General features: G+C 38.3%; 1 protein-coding gene across 1 annotated transcript; it reads left to right on the top strand.

Annotated features, from left to right (window-relative positions):
- Positions 1–10,406: 10,406 nt before the first annotated feature.
- LOC137957227 (CASP-like protein 1D1) lies at positions 10,407–11,680 on the top strand. The gene is made up of 3 exons (XM_068804974.1): positions 10,407–10,703; positions 10,816–10,942; positions 11,269–11,680. The coding sequence occupies exons 1-3, from the start codon at positions 10,468–10,470 to the stop codon at positions 11,488–11,490; spliced, it is 585 nt and encodes a 194-aa protein (XP_068661075.1). The 5' UTR covers positions 10,407–10,467; the 3' UTR covers positions 11,491–11,680.
- The last annotated feature ends 6,816 nt before the right edge of the window (positions 11,681–18,496 follow it).

Raw genomic sequence — 18,496 nt, 5'->3', positions numbered from 1 at the left:
TTGTTGATGTCATCTAATTTATTATAGGTCAATACTTTAGTGGCTTGTAGCCAATTTGAATTAAGTTGTGATACCTAACCTCTTGGTTTAGGTCTTATATCTTACAATAGCTACTCAAATTAAATTGTTAATGGCATGTGCATCCGCATCAAGAGGCAAATTGTAGGAATCAAAACAATGACATCATTTTAAAAGGGGTTGTACGAGGATAATTACCTTGACTACTTTAAGGTTGTAACTGATACAATCTGAGTATGGTACCTGGGAAATCATTCAGTTTATGTGCTCATTTACGGTGGTTTGATATATGCAATAGTAGACAAGGTATTAGAAAAAATAATTGGTTTACCTGTTAACACATAACAGACAGAGAATAACAACAACCCTTTTGCATTGGTGTTTCAATCAGAACAAGTTTATTATATGGATGATCCTAAAAAAGGTGGCTCATGGCATGTAGTTCAGAATCCGATTATGAGAAATGTATTCAATAGGTTAGAGCAACCGTTAACCACATTTAGTGAAGAAAATTCCTTCTAACCTCCATGTTGCCAAGGTATTTGATAAAGTTTGGCACTTGGCAAAGTCATACGTTCTGCTTGAACGTACAAGTATGCCAATTCACATGGTAAAGAATGAAGACAATGAAGATGAGGACAAAGACAAATACAAGGAAGAAGAAGGAGAAGATAAACGTAAGGAAGGAAATGAAAAAAGTGCAATTAAATGAAAACGAATATGAATAACTTTTGATAATCAACAATGTTAGTTTATGTTAACATCTTTATTTTGAAGTCTTTCATTTTTTTATTAGTAGCATTATTAATATTGTAAAAAATAATTTGCATATCATCTTACATCATGCCTCCTCATCCACCTAGGTTATTACTTTCCTTTCTTGCATCATCTATGGATAGTCCAATAGTTTAGAAATGCATGATGGTGAGCCACTTGGGGAGAACTATGTTATGCACCTAGCTAATACTATCCAAAAGACCGTCCTGTTAGGAGCGGAAGACATAGGTACTTAACCCAGGACCATAACATCACACCCCACCTTCGCGACCCGATGACCACGGTGGCGCAACGACACTGGCCCAACCGCAGCGACACTGACCCAACCACGATAATACCTAGACGCGACCTACCATTAATTTTAATCTAGCCTCTGCGACCTACCAGTAATTTTAATCTAGCCTTTACGCGCCCCGGGACTCGAACTCGCGACGTGGGAGCCCGCTCTGATACCAAATGTTAAGCACCTAACCAATACTACCCAAAAGACCGGCCTGTTAGGAGCGGAAGACATAGGTACTTAACCCAGAACCATAACAAATTATCGGGTCCCAAACACCAAGGGTATTAAAGACTATTCAAATTTTATTTTCTATTTATTATAAATTATTTATAGTTTATTTATTTACTCTCTATTTAACATCATATACGATATAGATGCCTCCACATCTTCTCCATCCATGACACATCCATCCACATCGTATCCATCCATGTCTTTATCCACATCTTCAATTAGGCGAGGGCATAGCCCATCGTAGGGCTCAAGAGTGGACGACCTCATGAAAGATCTTGGTGGAAAGATCCCTATGGACTTTATAGATTCACAAAGCAGAGCATCTGGGTTTTATAGTCCCTTCTTCGATCATAGGGTAGGCCATATCCTTTGCAACCATATAAATGTAAGGCTAGAGAAGTTCAAGGATTACACTTATCAGCTAGGTACCGTATATCAAGGTCAACATTACAGCTCACTCAATTAGATTTTTCACATGCCTATATTGATAAAAAAAATCGTGTTGTTATTCTTTGATCAAGGATAAATTTGACATTGATATACAGAATAATGGGGACATCATGTAGATGGGGTGCCACATTTCGGCAACATTGGACCAACATGTACAACTATTATAGGCACATGGAGAGCCACTCGACTGGTAGGATGTATAGAGGTTTCCCTAGTGGACAGGCAATTGCTATGCCAAAATGTATTTGAGAGATCTAGGTTCTAGGTAATTGGATTTGTAAGATAGTTCTTTTAGTTTTCTAACATTTAATTATGTATTGCAAAGGCATTCCTATGTGAATATGGAAAATGTTAAAAAAATAAAATGTTCGACATACCATGAGATCAAAGTCCTTTATGTATTCAAATTAAATTATTTTTAAAATTTTATTAATAATGTTACAAATTTACACCTGTTTTTACAAATTTTTAGGGTGAAAATTGCTCTAAGATTGAGTAATTTAGGATCACCCATCAGTCACAATACGGGTGGACTGAAATGTTTGAAGTACATTAGTAAGTAAAAATAAGTATAAACACTTAAATTTTTTTTTAAAAACTTTTACGTATTTTATTCAATTTAAAATGCATTATTATAACTCTATCTTTTTAGTGTTAGCAAGAACACATGCAATAGATGATGCAAGAGGCTGGTCAACCTGTTAGTGCCATAGTGGCGGTCGTACGGGGGAGTTAGGTCTATGTACATTAGGGGATGGATTTAGCTCCATCGCCTGTACCCAAGATGCATCAACCATCCTCTTCTCATACGTGTCTTAGGGATGAGTTGCACCAAACTTGAGCGACTTTGAGTCAGACTTAGGAGCAGTTGAGTCGAACTCAAGAGCAGTCGATGGATTTACACCATGGAAATTGCATTCTCACCTTATGTTTAAAGACGTACTATTTGTTCCTCAATTCAAATTCAACTTGATCTCTGTTAATGTTTTAGTTGCTAACTCTGGCCTTACTGTAAGTTTTCTTCCTGATTGTTTTGTTATCCAGGATCTCTCCACCCAGAGGACGATTGACAAGGGTGACAAAATCCAATATCTCTATGTCTTCAGTGCTCAAAGTTCGACTTCTGTTTTGTAGAATTTAGGATCTCATGAAAGGAACTTTAGATCAACAAGAAAGAAGAAGAAGAAGAAGTGAGAAGGAGAAGAGAAGAAGAAGAACGTGGAAGAAGAGAGTTTGGATTAAGAGAGAAGAGGGTTGCGTCAAAAAGAAAAATGAGGGTTGGACGAATTTGTGGAAAGAGTGGAGAGTGCGCCCTACCTCTTAGCCAATGACTTTATTTATAGTTTTACAATACCCTTAGGGTTACAACTTGATAAAACAAAAGACATAAAAGGAACACATATTTACACTTCTATGCCATCTTTATGGAAAGTACCATATTTTACACATATGCCACTCCTTTGTCGTTTGGGCTTCTTATCTGGAGCTCGTGGGCTTGAGCCCATCTTCCAACATTCCCCCTTAAGCTGGAGGAGAAAAGACATCATAAATACCCAGCTTGCCACATATAAACGATAGGATTTTAGATATAACGGGTTTAGTGAGAATATCAGCTACTTGCTCTTGAGATGACACATGTTTGAGAGATATTATTCTTGCTTGAAACTTCTCCCATATAAAATGACAATCTACCTCAATATGTTTAGTTCTTTCATGAAAAACTGGATTTGAAGTGATATGAATGGCTGTTTGATTATCACAATGCCCATGGACCCCTTTTTATAAAAACCTAGTTCGGTAAGAAGGGTCCTAATCCATAAAAGTTCACTAACGGTATGAGCCATAGCTCTGTATTCTGCTTCGGCGCTAGATCTTGCAACCACATTTTGCTTCTTACTTTTCCATGTAACCAAGTTTCCCCCAACCAGAGTACAATATCCTTATGTAGAATTTCCATCATCAGGAGATCCAGCCCAATCTACATCTGAGAAGCCTTCTATGTTGAAGTGCCCATGTTTTTTATACAACAATCCTCTTCTTGGAGCTCCTTTTAGATAACGTAATATTCTCTTTAAAGTCTGCCAGTGGGTAATTTGTGGTTTGTGCATGAATTGACTTACCACACTTACAGCATATGATATGTCTGGCCTATTACCGTGAGATAAATCAGTTTTCCCACGAGTCTTTGATATTTGCCAATATCAATATCTTCTTCATTTGTGGCACATAATTTTACATTTGTATCTATAGGTGTGTCAACTCGTCTACAACCCTTCATTCCTGTTTCTTCAAGGAGATCCAAGACATATTTCCTTTGAGACAATATTATCCCATGTTTGGATTGAAGAACTTCTATACCCAAAAAATATTTAAGCATACCAAGGTCTATAGTCTTGAATTCCTGACATATCCTCTGTTTCACCTCTTGTATGCTCAAAGCATCATCATAGGTTAAGATAATATCATCCACATATACGGCCAATAATATTTTCCCTTTGACCGTATCTTTATAATATACGGAATAATCAACTGAATACCGATGAAAACCAAACCGTAGGAGTGTTTGACTAAATTTATCAAACCAAGCCCGAGGGGACTGCTTAAGCTCATATAAAGGCTTTTTTAACCGGCATACTGACTCCCCCTCAACCACATAAACAGCTAGTTAAATCATATAAATTTCCTCACTGATATCACCATTTAAAAAAATATTTTTAACATCCAACTGATAGACAGGCCATGAGGAGTTAGCAGCAATAGATAAGATGATGCGTACCGAATTCAATTTTGCAACAGGAGAGAAGGTCTCCTCATAATCGATCCCGTAGCACTGCATATAGCCCTTAGCAACCAGTCGAGCTTTAAGATAAGCAACTAATCCATTCGGATTATGTTTCACCAAAAAAAGCCATCGACAACCAACCAGTTTTTTACCTTTCGGGAGTGATGTTAAGTACCAGGTTTGGTTTTCGTATAAGGCGTGCATTTCTTCATCCATAACCGCCTTCCATCCTGGATGTCTCAGGGCCTCCTGATATGACTGCGGAACGGAAGTAGAAGAAAGGGACGCAAGAAACTGAAAACACTCGGAAGACAAGCGATGGTGAGACATAAAATTTGAGATAGGATGCGAAGTAGTATAGGAGTGACGTTCTTTTCTTAAAGCAATAAGCCGAGTATCAAATTCAGGCCCATACATAGGAGGAGGACTTACCTCGGGTGGATCCGACAACTCCACAGGTGAAGGTACGACCGGTGCATCAGGGGATGAATCCACTTCAAGATTGAACGACACAAGCAGACAAGGTGTAGTAGAAGGACAAGTCCATCCTTGAGGAGCATCATGGGAGGAGTAGAAGGGAGTGTCCTCAAAGAAAGTCACATCCCTAGAGATAAACATCCTCTGAAGGGTAGGATTGTAACAGACATAACCTTTTTGGGTGAGAGAGTATCCCAAAAAAATGCACTTCATAGACCAAGGATCAAGTTTATTTTTATGTGGAGATGTAACATGAACAAAACACGTACATCCAAACACTTTCAAAGGAAGAGAAAAAGGATCTTCACCATTAAATAACACAGAGTAAGGAGTTTTATGATGAAGGACTGATGAAAGTAACCTATTAATGAGAAAACATGTTGTAAGTATAGCATGAGGCCAATAGAAATAGGGTACCTTCATGGAGTAGAGGAGGCCCTGAGCAACTTCAAGAAGATGATGATTCTTCCTTTCAGCAACACCATTTTGTTGAGGAGTATAGGCACACGATGTTTGATGAATAAGCCCATTACTCTCACAAAATGATTTGAAGTCATGAGACATGTATTCTTTAGCATTATCAGATCTAAGGGTTTGAATTTTCTTCCCAAATTGTGTCAAGACCATAGCATGAAAATTTTTAAACAAAGGAAGAATTTCGGAACGCTCTTTAAATAGATATAACCAAGTCACTCAAGTAAAATCATCAACAAAAATGACAAAATATTTAACTTGGGAAATATTTGAGACACATAAAGGGCCCCATACATCAGAATGTATTAACTCAAACGGAGCAGTACCTGTAGTTGTAAGACGAGGAGAATATGTACTCCTGACATGTTTACTTAATTGACAAACCTCACAACTGATATTAGAAAGCCCTTTTAAAGATGGAACCAAAGAACGAAGTGAAGGGGTAGACGGATTACCAAGTCGGTTGTGCCAAAGTTGGGCCTCAGATGTAGTGGACGATAATGCAGCTAATGGTGGAAGAGTGAAGTAGTACAAACCCCCCTTTTCATGGCCGCCACCAATCACCCGCTTCGTAGTGAGATCCTGAAAGACACAAGAAGACAGTGAGAAGGTAATAGAGCAATTTAATTGTTTGGTCAATTGGCTAACTGAGAGCAAATTTAAAAGAAATTGAGGAACAAACAAAACATCTTGAAGGGGAATAGATGAAGTAAGAGAGGAGGAACCTTTGCCAAAGACCTTGGTTTGGGTACCATCAGCAATAGTGACGAATTTATGAGGATAACAAGGAGATAAGGACTGCAACAAGTGTTTGTTACCTGATAGATGTTCGGAGGCCCCGGAGTCGATGATCCAAGAGGAAGAGGAAGAAGAGGAAGAAAGCATACCTGAGGCAATAGTAGTGGCAACAGTAGATGATGAGGGAATAGTTGATTCCATGAAGGACTTCATTTTCTGAAATGCAGCATAGTCCTCAGCCGTAAGAGTCACATTTCCAGATGATGATTCAGCCTTATCTTCATTTTTCTCAACGTTAACTAAGACTGGGTTAGCTGTGGCCCAATCAGGCTTGCCATGAAGTTTCCAGCATGATGCCACAAGGTGGTTCTGACGGCCACAATAAGTGCAAAGTTGAGGCTCAGTATGGAAAGAATTCTGACCCGTTCTACCACCTCTATTTTCAGCCCCTCTCATAGTTCGACCCCCTCTCATATTTCTGCCTCGTCCTTGGGATGAGGAAGATGTTCCCCGTTTGCCAGAGAACATCACCGATGGAGCATCAATAGGAGAAGGAGGGGATGAATCCGGTATCCTAAGTAATGTAGCACTAATATCATCGAAGGATAGAAGAGCAGAAGAACTTAGAAGTTGAGTTTTGGCCACCTCAAGGTATGGTTTAATATTCGATAAGCAAATGGCTGCTGCCAAAACTTCTCTTTATCGTTCTTGAAAGGCAATATTAGTGGAATATGGCTGATCTAGTTTCCATTCTTTAAGAAGACCACAAAACCGTGCCAAAAATTCGTGAATATTATCTCCATGTTTCGTATACAACATGTTTTGTAAGACATCATATATTTTTTGTAATAAAGCAGTGCTTGAGTAAAGCTTGGCACAAGTGTCCCATATGTTCTTGGCGGTTTCCAAGTGAACCACATTGTTGGCCACCTGCTCTTCCATGCTATTAATGAGCTAACTTATCACCATGTTATCATCTTTAACCCACTTGTGGTAGGACGCATCTTCTTCATTAATCGGAGGAGGAAAGTTAACAACGTGGCTCAAGAGGTCACGAGTAATAAGAACCCTCTGAACCGATTGTGACCAGTTCATGTAATTAGAGAGACCTCTAAGTGGAATTGTAGTAATACGGAGTATATCACTCTTATTACTATTGTATCCGATCTCCATGATGAGGCAAGTAAAATATGGAGGTCAAGGGAAAAAGCCTTCTTCAAAGAACAATTACGCTATGTAATTTGAAGAACCAGTAGACCAAATTAATCACCAACAAAAGTGAACAAGAACCAATTTCTTTCACAAGGGCAAGCACCAAATTATCAACAAATTTGTGCTTTTAGAAAGTGATAATAACATCCATCCATTACTCAACTTCTCTTGTATTCATAAGAACAAAGAGAAGAAAGTAGATGCAACCTATTAGGCCTTAATCCAAACTTCAACACAAACGAGCAGTAGAAAAAAAATTAGAGAAGATTTAACGACAAACCAAGACACTTGGAAGAGATTTATCTTTAGCTCATGGGAAACTTCAACGTAAGAAATAATTCAATTGTTGAAGTTCAAGAAAAATAGAACTACAAAGGGTAAATGGCTGTTGGCATTTCATCAAACATATAATGGGCATCCAACAACATAACACAAACCCATGAGCAACCTAAAGTAGGAGAAGATACAACAACATGTGTTGGGATTCTACCTCAAATGAGATGGATCCAAATTACATAAAGGTAATTGAATTTCACCCATCAATCTTAATAAGATGTAAACAACAAATGATCTTGATCACTCTTGTAATTGATTTACAAGGAGTCAATATTATAACATCAATTTAGTCATAGAAATAAATCTTTACAACATATAAAGATTTATCTTGACTGGATGTGACTCAAAATTCAAGAAGTAAAGAAAAACAGTAAAAAGGAGTATGTAAATAAGAAAAGGAAACAAAAAAAACGTAAATAAGAAGATGATGAACTTATCTCTTTATGACTTAACTCCTTTTACAACTTCTTGAACAGATTTCATAATAACTCCATGAAGAGATCCTAAACTCCTTGCTCTGATACCATGTAAAATTTAGGATCTCATAAAAGGAACTTTGGATCAACAAGAAAGAAGAAGAAGAAGAAGAGAGAAGGAGAAGAGAAGAAGAAGAACGTGGAAGCAGAGAGTTTGGATTAAGGGAGAAGAGGGTTGCGTCAAAAAGAAAAATGAGGGCTGGACGAATTTGTGGAAAGAGAGGAGAGTGCTTCAATGCCCTACCTCTTAGCCAATACCTTTATTTATAGTTTTACAATACCCTTAGGGCTACAACTTGATAAAACAAAAGACATAAAAGGAACACATATTTACACTTCTATGCCATATTTATGGAAAGTACCATATTTTACACATATGTCACTCCTTTGTCGTGTGGGCTTCTTGTCTTGAGCTCGTGGGCTTGAGCCCATCTTCCAACATGTTTATCATGTTTTTGTTAACAATATTTCTGCCCATATTTGGCATAATAGATTAGGACACATTTCTTTCAAGAGATTTGATTTTTTTAAGGATCAGTTAAACTGTGATGTAACTAGATTACATAAATCTGATCCTTGTTGTATTTGTCCTCTAGCTAAACAACGTAGATTATCTTTTGAATCTCATAATCATTTGTCAGCATGTCCTTTTGATTTTGTGCACTATGATATTTGGGGACCATATCAAGCTGTTTCTTATACTGGTCATCGTTTTTTCTTATCTCTTTTTTATGATTGTACTAGATTTACTGAGATTTATCTATTGAAGACTAAATCTGATGTTGTCTCTTTGATACAACATTTTTTTAACATGGTTTCTACGCAGTTTAATGCCAAAATCAAGGTTTTTCAATTTGATAATGCACCTTTTGAATGTGGTTCGATCATTGTTTTTTTAATCCCGCATCTCCATCCCTTTTTGGACCAAGTGTATTCTTACTGCGGCTTTCTTAATTAATCGAACTTCTTCTCCTCTACATAACACCACCTTCCATTTGCTCAATGGTTTCAACCAGAATCTGACTCATCTGTCACCAAGAGGCAAAGATTGTCGGATATTAATTAAACCAAAAGCTTGTTGGATATTAATTAAACCAAAAGTTTGATGTAAGTTGCTGGGTGTTAGCTGATGATGTACGCTTCGTTAACAGAATTTATCTGATCTGTCAAATAAGAGGTAGAATTACAGGGCAAGGAAGCTCTCATTTATCAAATGTGGATAAGATCGTGACGTGTTCTGTTTGCTGCTCCTTCCATTTTTCTTCTTCCTCCATTTATGGAAGTGTTCTGTTTTCTGCTCCTTTCCTTTTTCTTCTTCCTCCATTTATGGACGATTCTCAGAATTCTATCCGTCATCTTCTCCATAGAAAATTATTTCCGACTTTCCCCAAGTCTTCTTCTTATCTGTTTCACTTTAAAAGGAACCGCCCCTGTATGAATGCGATTGTCAATGTACCATTGCTCGAATTCATCACCGAGCTTATCTTATTATTTCGTCGTCGTCGACGATCGTTCAGCTTTCGAAGGTGTGAACTCTCGATTCCTTATCAACAAGGTTGGTAGCAGTATACGGAAACGATATTGTATATGCTGGAGTTTGAAAGGTTCCTCCAATTATCTCAGTAAATAAATTTATATATACTTAAATCTAATATGCATATAAAGACAATTTTTTTATTTAAAATTAAAAATTCAACTAATAAAATAGTAAACAGTGACGGGGGTGCTTTACACCGAAATTTTGATGTATGCGCAATTAAGGCTGGCTGACATTTCTTTATGGCTTCAGTCAAACAGGAGAACACGCTTACGCGAAAGGGAAAGATTTTGATTTGGCCATAGGCAGGGAGTTTAAACGAAAACGGCACGGTTGACATGATAATTACATTTTTACCAGATTTCTTGATAACTAGGATTTCACATGTTAATAGCTTTATTCGCGTAATGGCATTCTTGGAATATAAAGAAAAGGCGTGGACTGGGTCATCTAAAATGTGACGTCACGACTGTTGAGGATAAAATATTATTAGTTTAATAATTTCAAAACGTGTCGGCGACTGCAACCAACCATCCGGCTCGTGGCGGCCGACATCCTCCCTCTTATTTAACGGTTCTTGGATCCTCTCTCCCCCTCTCAGGCCCCTCTCTCCCTTTCCTTCGCAAAGCAGAGAACAGAGAACTGACACGTTAGGAATCCGATCGCCGGAGAGATCATGGCTTCTACCGACAAAGTTTACGAGAATACTGCGACTGAGTCCCGGTCGCCGGCTCCTCCACCGGCCACCAACCTTTCTGGAGTCGATTTCACCTTGAGATTTCTTGTGTTCGCCTCGACCTTGACGGCGTTTCTTGTACTGGTCACCAGCAAGCAGAGCGAGATAGTCACCATCCCGGTGCTGCTGTTGCAAACCGTTCGTTCCGCCAAGTTCCAGCACTCTCCGGCTTTCATGTAAGTACTTCCGCGGAGTAACAGCTACTTATAATTATTAGCTTTTCTCACGTCTTTAATCTGTTTAATTTCTTTCGTTAACATATCGTCGATGGACACTGTGTATATGCAGATACTTGGTCGTAGCGATGTGCGTGGCTTGTGCTTACAGTATTCTCACCATCGCCACCTCCATCTCCTCCATCTTCAAGCCGTCTCGTCCCAGCAAATCACTGATGCTACTGGTTTTCTTCGATGCGGTAAGTTGAAGAGAACATCTATGTTTACTTATTCAACTCCGTGCTTCAATCTGTTCGTCTCGAAGGTCAATATGGCTAGCTGCAATTTTTTGACGCCTGACGAATGTAGAATGATAAACTTCCTCTGATTAGGTTCACTTCTTCTTCAATCCTTTTCCAAGTACTGAAGCTTATATTAAAATAAACAAATTAGAAAACGAAAGGAGAAGCGAACAATCGAAAATCTGTCAATCTATTGGAGAAAAATAATAATATATGCCTTGACTATCTCGGCACCATTATCGTATATTTAACCTTTGTGTTGCCTTTTTTGTTTCTACGTGCAGCTGATGGCCGGAATAGTGGCATCGGCAACCGGAGCCGCGGGAGGCGTAGCATACATTGGCCTGAAGGGTAACTCTCACGTTGGATGGGTTAAAATCTGTGGAACTTTCGACAAGTTCTGTAAGCATGTTGGGAGCTCCATTGCGTTGGCTGTCTTCGCCTCCGTTCTTCTTGTCTTGCTCGTCATGATCTCTACGTATTCTCTTTACCGCCGAAGCCGATGAAGACAGCAACCCAGTCTGCAAACTCGATCCCCGTTGCTTGTAAACCCATGTAGCATGTATATCCCCGTAATTCGAGCTCCTGAAATGCCGTGTTCCCTCTCGCCTACTGTTATTTCTGTAGTTTCAGCCATGATCTTTTGAATTGTTGTTTTCTTTAATCTGTTCATTATTCTTCAACATAATAATCGACTTTTGGGAGGTAGTTTTCATTTGATTAGTAGTTGTCTTTTGGTTTTGACATTGATTAATCGTTCGTTCGAAGAGATGTTATTCGGCTTAAAGTGCCTGCATAAAAGATACAGTTCCATAGGATCAAAACGAAAATGAATTGAGCGATAATCTGCAAGTCATGGCCGGAAAGTTTGACGAGCTCAGAACAAGAAGATTCGGACAAGTTCCAGTCTAACCTTATCACAGTAGACTCTTTTCAAGGAAATTAGACAAATGTAAATGTTTTGGACGGGTCTGGATAATTGGTCAAGCCCGCCACTCAAGAGAAGCTGGCTTTGGTCAATTATTCACAGAAGCAACAATCCGTTCCAAGGGAAAAAAAACATTAAAATCTCCCAGTCACAATCCTCTGCAAAGAGGTTCAAATATGTTGAAATGATGTAAATGGGGTTATATGCAAAATATACCTTAGTTTAGAATATGCTTTAGTTTTGAAAATTTATCTTCTTTGTTTTTTCCTTCTCTTCCTATCTCCCCATGAGTTAGGGTTTTTTCCTTCTCTTCTATCTCTTCATTTTTCCCCTAACCCTTTGTAAAGATTATGAGAAAGCCCTAGAAATCAATAAGTGACACCAAATTTCATTAGTTTCTCTACATTCATTTTCATCAACATCAAATTTTTTCTACTATATTTTTAAGGGAATTTTACCAAAATACCGGTTTGAAACAACTTATTTGTGAAAATAACAAAGATCTCAAATTATTTACAAAACTACCGAACTTTGACTGGTCCACTATATATGTGGACAGTCAAAGGCGACACGTAAGCTTTGACTGCTTACGTATCACCCCGTCATCATAGCGATGTTGTAGATGAACACATTGTTGCCACGTCATTACTTTTGACACGTCATCTGCCACATAATCTACCACATCAATATAAACTACTTTCTTTTTGCCATGTCATCTGGGCCACGTAAGCACCCGCCACGTCAGCCCTCACATATATTTTTAATTCTAATCTCTTCCACAATTTTCTCCTCCTCTCATCTCGGCTGCTCTCCTCTCGTCGCTCCCCTGCTGCCACCTCCCCTGTTGCCGCTCGCCTCCCCTACTGCCGCCGCTCGTCTGCTGCCGTTGCTCTGCCACGGCCTTGCCGCCGCCGCTCAGCCTCGCTCTCGACGCCCCCTCTCAACCACTCTCTCTTCGTCTCAGCCTTTTATCTCTCGTTCTTTTTCTCCATTCTCCTCTGTTCATCCTCTAGCCGCCAACGTTCTTCCTCTATGTTCCCCTTTGTTTGTCCTCTCGTCGCCCCTTCCCTCGAAACCTAGGGGGTGATTTTTTAGGGTTTTTGTTAATTGAATCGAATTATTATATTTAATTATAATGTTGATTTGAATTTAGGTGTTTAATTATTGTATTGATTTTTTTGTGATTTACTGTTTAATTTCTGATTTTATGTTAATGAAAATTTTGCCAAATTAAAATTATTGTAAAGTTTTGTAAGATTTTTAAATAAATAATATATTTTTTAATAATTTATCATTTTGTAAATAAGGTGATAAAAAGTATACAAATAAAATATATTTTTAAACACTAAAACAACTTTTTTGTATATATTTTTTAATTTATAAATATTTTAAATGGATAATATATGGGTACGACTTAAGAGTAAATTTTTTTCTATTTATAAATATTTTAAATAGATAATATATGGGTAAGACTTAAGAGTAAATTTTTTTCTATTTATAAATATTTTAAATAGATAATATATGTGTAAGACAAAAAATAAAAAAATAAATTATTTATAAATATTTTAAATCCATAGTAAATGGGTAAGAGTTAGATTATTTTTATTTATAAATATTTTAAATTTATAAATATTATTATTTTGTAAATAAGGTGATAAAAATATACAAATAAATTATATTTTAAACTCTAAAATAGTTTTTTTGTATATTTTTTAAAAATTTTAAATATTTTAAATCGATAATATATGGGTAAGACTTAAGAGTAAGATTTTTTAAATTTATAAATATTTTAAATTCATAATAAATGGGTAAGAGTTAGATTTTTTCTATTTATAAATATTTAAAATTTGTAAATATTATTATTTCGTAAACAAGGTGATAAAAATATACAAATAAATTGTATTTTTAACTCTAAAATAATTTTTTGTATATTTTTTAATTTATAAATATTTTAAATCTAATTAATTTACATTTTTTATTTTATTTTTTAAAATATGAAGAAATAAAAAGTGTAACAATAATTTTTTTAATTAATAAATATTTTGATTGATATTAAATGGTGTTAAATAAGTAAGAGATAATTTTTAATTGTTTATAAATTTTTTAAATAATTTTTTATTTTAGATATAAGGTAATAAAAAGTGTATTTGATTTTTTAATTTTTTTTAAATTTATTCAAAATTTTATCATGTAATGATGTGGCAGATTATGTGTCAATAATAATGATGTGGTAGCCTATGTGTTCATCTACAGCATCGCTCTGATGATGGTGCGACACGTAAGCAGTCAAAGCTTACGTGTCGCCTTTGACTGTCCACATATACAGTGGACCGGTCAAAGTTCGGTAGTTTTGTAAATAATTTGAGATATTCTTTATTTTCATAAATAAGTTGTTTTAAACCAGTATTTTAGTAAAATTCCCTATTTTTAATGCCCAATAGTTCATTTTCCTTTAACAAAACTTTTCTTATGTGGTAATCACCGATTCTTTGTCGTAATGTTATGCCAATGTATAGTTTTAACATACTTATGCCGTCCACAAAAAATTGTTATTCTTTTTATCTTGTGAAAACATTTGCCATTTGCAAGGGGACCATCACAAATAGATTTATTAGTCAATTCCAGTTACCCACTTGTGGGGTTATTGATTACTACTATTATATTGTTCTCTTTCGAAACCTAAAGACTTTGAAAATTTATTTTTTTATAAGAATGATTTTTAAAGACTATGAAAATTTATTTTTTTATAAGAATGATTTTTAAAGACTATGAATTTTTTTTTTATAAGAATGATTTTTAAAGACTATGAAAATTTATATTTTTTTATAAGAATGATTTTTAAAGACTATGAATTTTTTTTTTTTTTATAAGAATGATTTTTAAAGACTAGGAAATTTTTTTTTTATAAGAATGATTTTTAAAGAGAATTTTTTTTTTATAAAATTGAAGAAAGATAGAGGGATAAAAAAGTGGGAAAATGTGGTCAGATTTTATCTGTTAGGGAAAAACTACGATGACAACAAGACAAGTAATCGGTAAACGATAACCACGCACTACACACGTTTTATGTGGTTCGGCAAATTGCCTACGTCCATGGGAGTTGCAGAGGATTTTATTACTTCTTTGAGGAATCACAATACAATAGAGAGGCTTCTCAGTTACAGCAGTAGCGTCGTCCCACTGTCTCTGTTCAACGACATTATCTCTCACAACAACGACTCTCTGCTGTCTCTACCAGCAGCACCTGGACACCTCCCTGTTGCCTCTACCAGTAGCACCTGGAACGCCTCCCTACTGCCTCTACCAGCAGCACCTAGAATGCCTCCCTACTGCCTCTATCAGTAGCACCTGAATGCCTCCTTGCTACCTCTACCAGCAGCAGCACCGAATCCCAACGAGACCGAAGCTTCTCACAGCAGCTTCGTCTTCCTAGCGCACACCTAGGCACCGATACAAAATCCCGAGAGAGTTCCGAGAGGTTTTTCTCTTCCCGCGTTGCTCTGTTTCTGTAAGTGCCGAGGGCTTCACTGTTTCAAAAAACTAGCGTCTCTCTGTAAGTCCCGAAGTCCTCTCATGACAACGTCGTCCTCGGCTAAACCAAAGCTTTCTCAGCCTCTCGAGCCTCCTCTGTTCAGAAACAGTGTCGGCGTTCACAACCTCTCTCTTCTTCCACTCACACAGCGCACAACAATACATTGTTACAGCAAGCCCAAGAGATTTGTTCTTCCGACAACAACAGCGAGTGTCAGAGCTCCTTTCATTTGGCAACAACACCGAGTCTCACAGCTCATCTCTTCCGGCAACAACGTCGAGTCTCAAAGCTCATCTCTTCCGACGACAGCGCCGAGACCCGAGCCTCCTTCCGACAACGACTTTGCTTCTCACGATGATGAGAAGCCTCCTCTCTTCCGACACCGGTGACGCTTGTCGAGCCCCTTTCTGTATCTCTGTCCCGAGATACTCTGTTTTTGTCCTGGTGCCGAGAATCCTGAGCTTTCTCTGTTTTTCTCCCGGGGCCGAGAGTCTCGAGCTTCTCTTTTTTTCTCTCGACGTTGAGAGTCCTGAGCTTCTCTGTTTTTCTTACAGCAGCCTGCCCTCTCTGTTTCTCGTCGTAGCCTGAAGTCTTGAGAGGAGAAAATATCTACATAAATGAAAGACCTTCATTTCTTTGATTAAGTGCAGCACACACAACGGAAGAGAAGAATGACCCTCGGGGTCCCTTGGGCCAACCTCTCTGACAGTGCCCATCTACTCGAGTGTTGTGGACTCAGACTCCACCACTCAATAATTCTCTCACTTGGAGACTGATACACCAACTGCATCACCCTCTTCCTCAGATATGATATCCTCCATCTCTGCAACTCACTGCCCCTGTCTTCATACTAGAAGACCAACTGAAGTTGCACACAACTTCAGTTTCTCAAGGGTAACACCCTTTATTGCCAGCTCCCACTTGCTAGAATTTTCATTTTGCAAAGTTTCTTCGTAACTCTGCGGTTCTCCACCATCTACGAACTGCAGTTGCAGGAGTGGACAACTCTGGATCTAACTACGGAATAATAGGAGTGGGTGCACTGGACCCACTCTCCCCATCACTCGCATCTCTGCACTGCACAATGTCCTTGTACACAATCTTCTCATCTTTGTCCAGCCATTGTTTTCCCTCAGACCCGAACCTCAGCTCTGACACCAATTATTAGGGAAAAACGACGATGACAACTTGACAAATAATCGGTAAACGGTAACCACGCACGACACACTTTTTACATGGTTCGGCAAATTGCCTACGTTCACGGGAGTTGCAGAGGATTTTATTACTTCTTTGAGGAATCACAATACAATAGAGAGGCTTCTCAGTAGCGTCGTCCCACTATCTCTCTGTTCAATGACACTGTCTCTCATAGCAATGACTCCCTGCTGCCTCTACCAGCAGCACCTGAACGCCTCCATGCTGCCTCTACCAGCAACAACGCTGAATCCTGACGAGATCGAAGCTTCTCATTGCAGCTTCATCTTCTTGGTGCACACCCAGTCACCGATACGAAATCTCGAGAGAGTTCCGAGAGGCTTTTCTCTTCCCGCGTTGCTCTAATTCTGTAAGTGCCAAGGGCTTCACTGTTCCGAAAAAGCAGTGTCTTTCTGTAAGTCCCGAAGTTCTCTCACGACAGTGTCGTCCTCGGCTAGACCAAAGCCTTCTCAGCCTCTCGAGCCTCCTTTGTTCAGAAACAATGTCGCCCTTCACAACTTCTCTCTTCTTCCGCTCACATAGCGCACATCGATGCACTCTTACAGCAAGCCTGAGAGATCTATTCTTCCGGCAACAGCAGCGAGTCTCAGAGCTCCTCTCATCAGGCAACAACGCCGAGTCTTAGAGCTCATCTCTTCCGGCAACATCACTGAGTCTCAGAGGTCATCTCTTCCGACGACAACACCGAGACCCGAGCCTCCTTCTTCCGACAGTGGCATCGCTTCTCACGACTGTGAGAAGCCTCCTTTCTTCCAACACCGGTGACGTTCGTCGAATCCCTTTTTGTATCTCAGTCCCGATATACTCTGTTTTTCTCCCAGTGCCGAGAATCTCGAGCTTTCTCCATTTTCTCCTGGCGCCGAGAGTCCCAAGCTTCTCCGTTTTTCTCCCGACGCCAAGAGTCTCGAGCTTCTCTGTTTTCTCACAATAGCTCGCCCTCTCTGTTTCTCGCTGTAGCCTGAAGTCTCGAGAGGAGAAAATATCAATAGAAATGAAAGGCCTTCATTTCTTTGATTAAGTGCAGCACTCGCAACGAAAGAGAAGAATGACCCTCGGGGTCAACCTCTCTGACGGTGCCCATCTACTCGAGTGTTGTGGACCCAGACTCCACCACTCAACATTATCCTCTCTGATACACCCCGTATCAACCGATCTAGAACAACATAAGGAAATTTTAATTGGCTGATATCCAGAAGGAATATATTTGCCAAGATGCCCGATAGGTATCAGATTTTGAGGTACCCGATATGCCATCACTAAATTCAAATTTTAAAATTATTTTAATTTGATCGTTGCTAAGAAAAAAAAAAGAATAGGAGTGAAAAAATTATGAACTATGAGGGAGTGATAGAAATATTTACTACTTTTTAGGAGCAAGAGTAATTAGTTCTTGTAACAAGTAATATATACAGAATTAATTAAACAATAAAAGGTGGAATAAAATGTAATTTTCGACCAAAATAAAGCTAAATAATTTGTTAAACGAGCAAAACACTAAATTGCGTTTAAATTTAAAATAAGTACAAAATCAGAAAACCATAAAAGCCGCCACGGAACGACGGAGTCACTGTTTAAATCCGTCTACGCTCTACGTGGTTCTAAGCCCAGCCATAAGAAGGAAACACGTAGGAATTCACGAAACCCGTCCAAGCCGCTTTGACCGCCCTCGGCACTCGGCCTTTGGTCAGCAAATCTATTAAAATAATTTCTTTACTGGAATAAAGACAAGAAATGGAAGAAAAAAAATTGTACCTGGAATAAATGACAGAATCCTGTCTCCTTCTTGCATTTTCGTCTTCGTCATTTCGCCATCATCTCTTCTTTAGCTCTCCTGTCA

This window comes from Aristolochia californica, unplaced genomic scaffold (assembly GCF_029961685.1).
Source record: "Aristolochia californica isolate CCGP_79_NKW_82.1479 unplaced genomic scaffold, dmAriCali1.0.hap1 SCAF_2, whole genome shotgun sequence".
Lineage (NCBI taxonomy): Eukaryota > Viridiplantae > Streptophyta > Magnoliopsida > Piperales > Aristolochiaceae > Aristolochia > Aristolochia californica.
Note: the sequence above shows the minus strand (reverse complement) of the source record. Positions and strands in the feature narration are given on the sequence as shown.

Excerpts from the sequence above, each read along its gene's own strand:
- LOC137957227 (XM_068804974.1), top strand. The coding sequence starts at position 10,468 with ATGGCTTCTACCGACAAAGTTTACGAGAATACTGCGACTGAGTCCCGG. Across the intron at positions 10,704-10,815 it reads CAGCACTCTCCGGCTTTCAT|ATACTTGGTCGTAGCGATGT; the intron begins GTAAGTACTTCC and ends GTGTATATGCAG. Across the intron at positions 10,943-11,268 it reads TACTGGTTTTCTTCGATGCG|CTGATGGCCGGAATAGTGGC; the intron begins GTAAGTTGAAGA and ends TTCTACGTGCAG.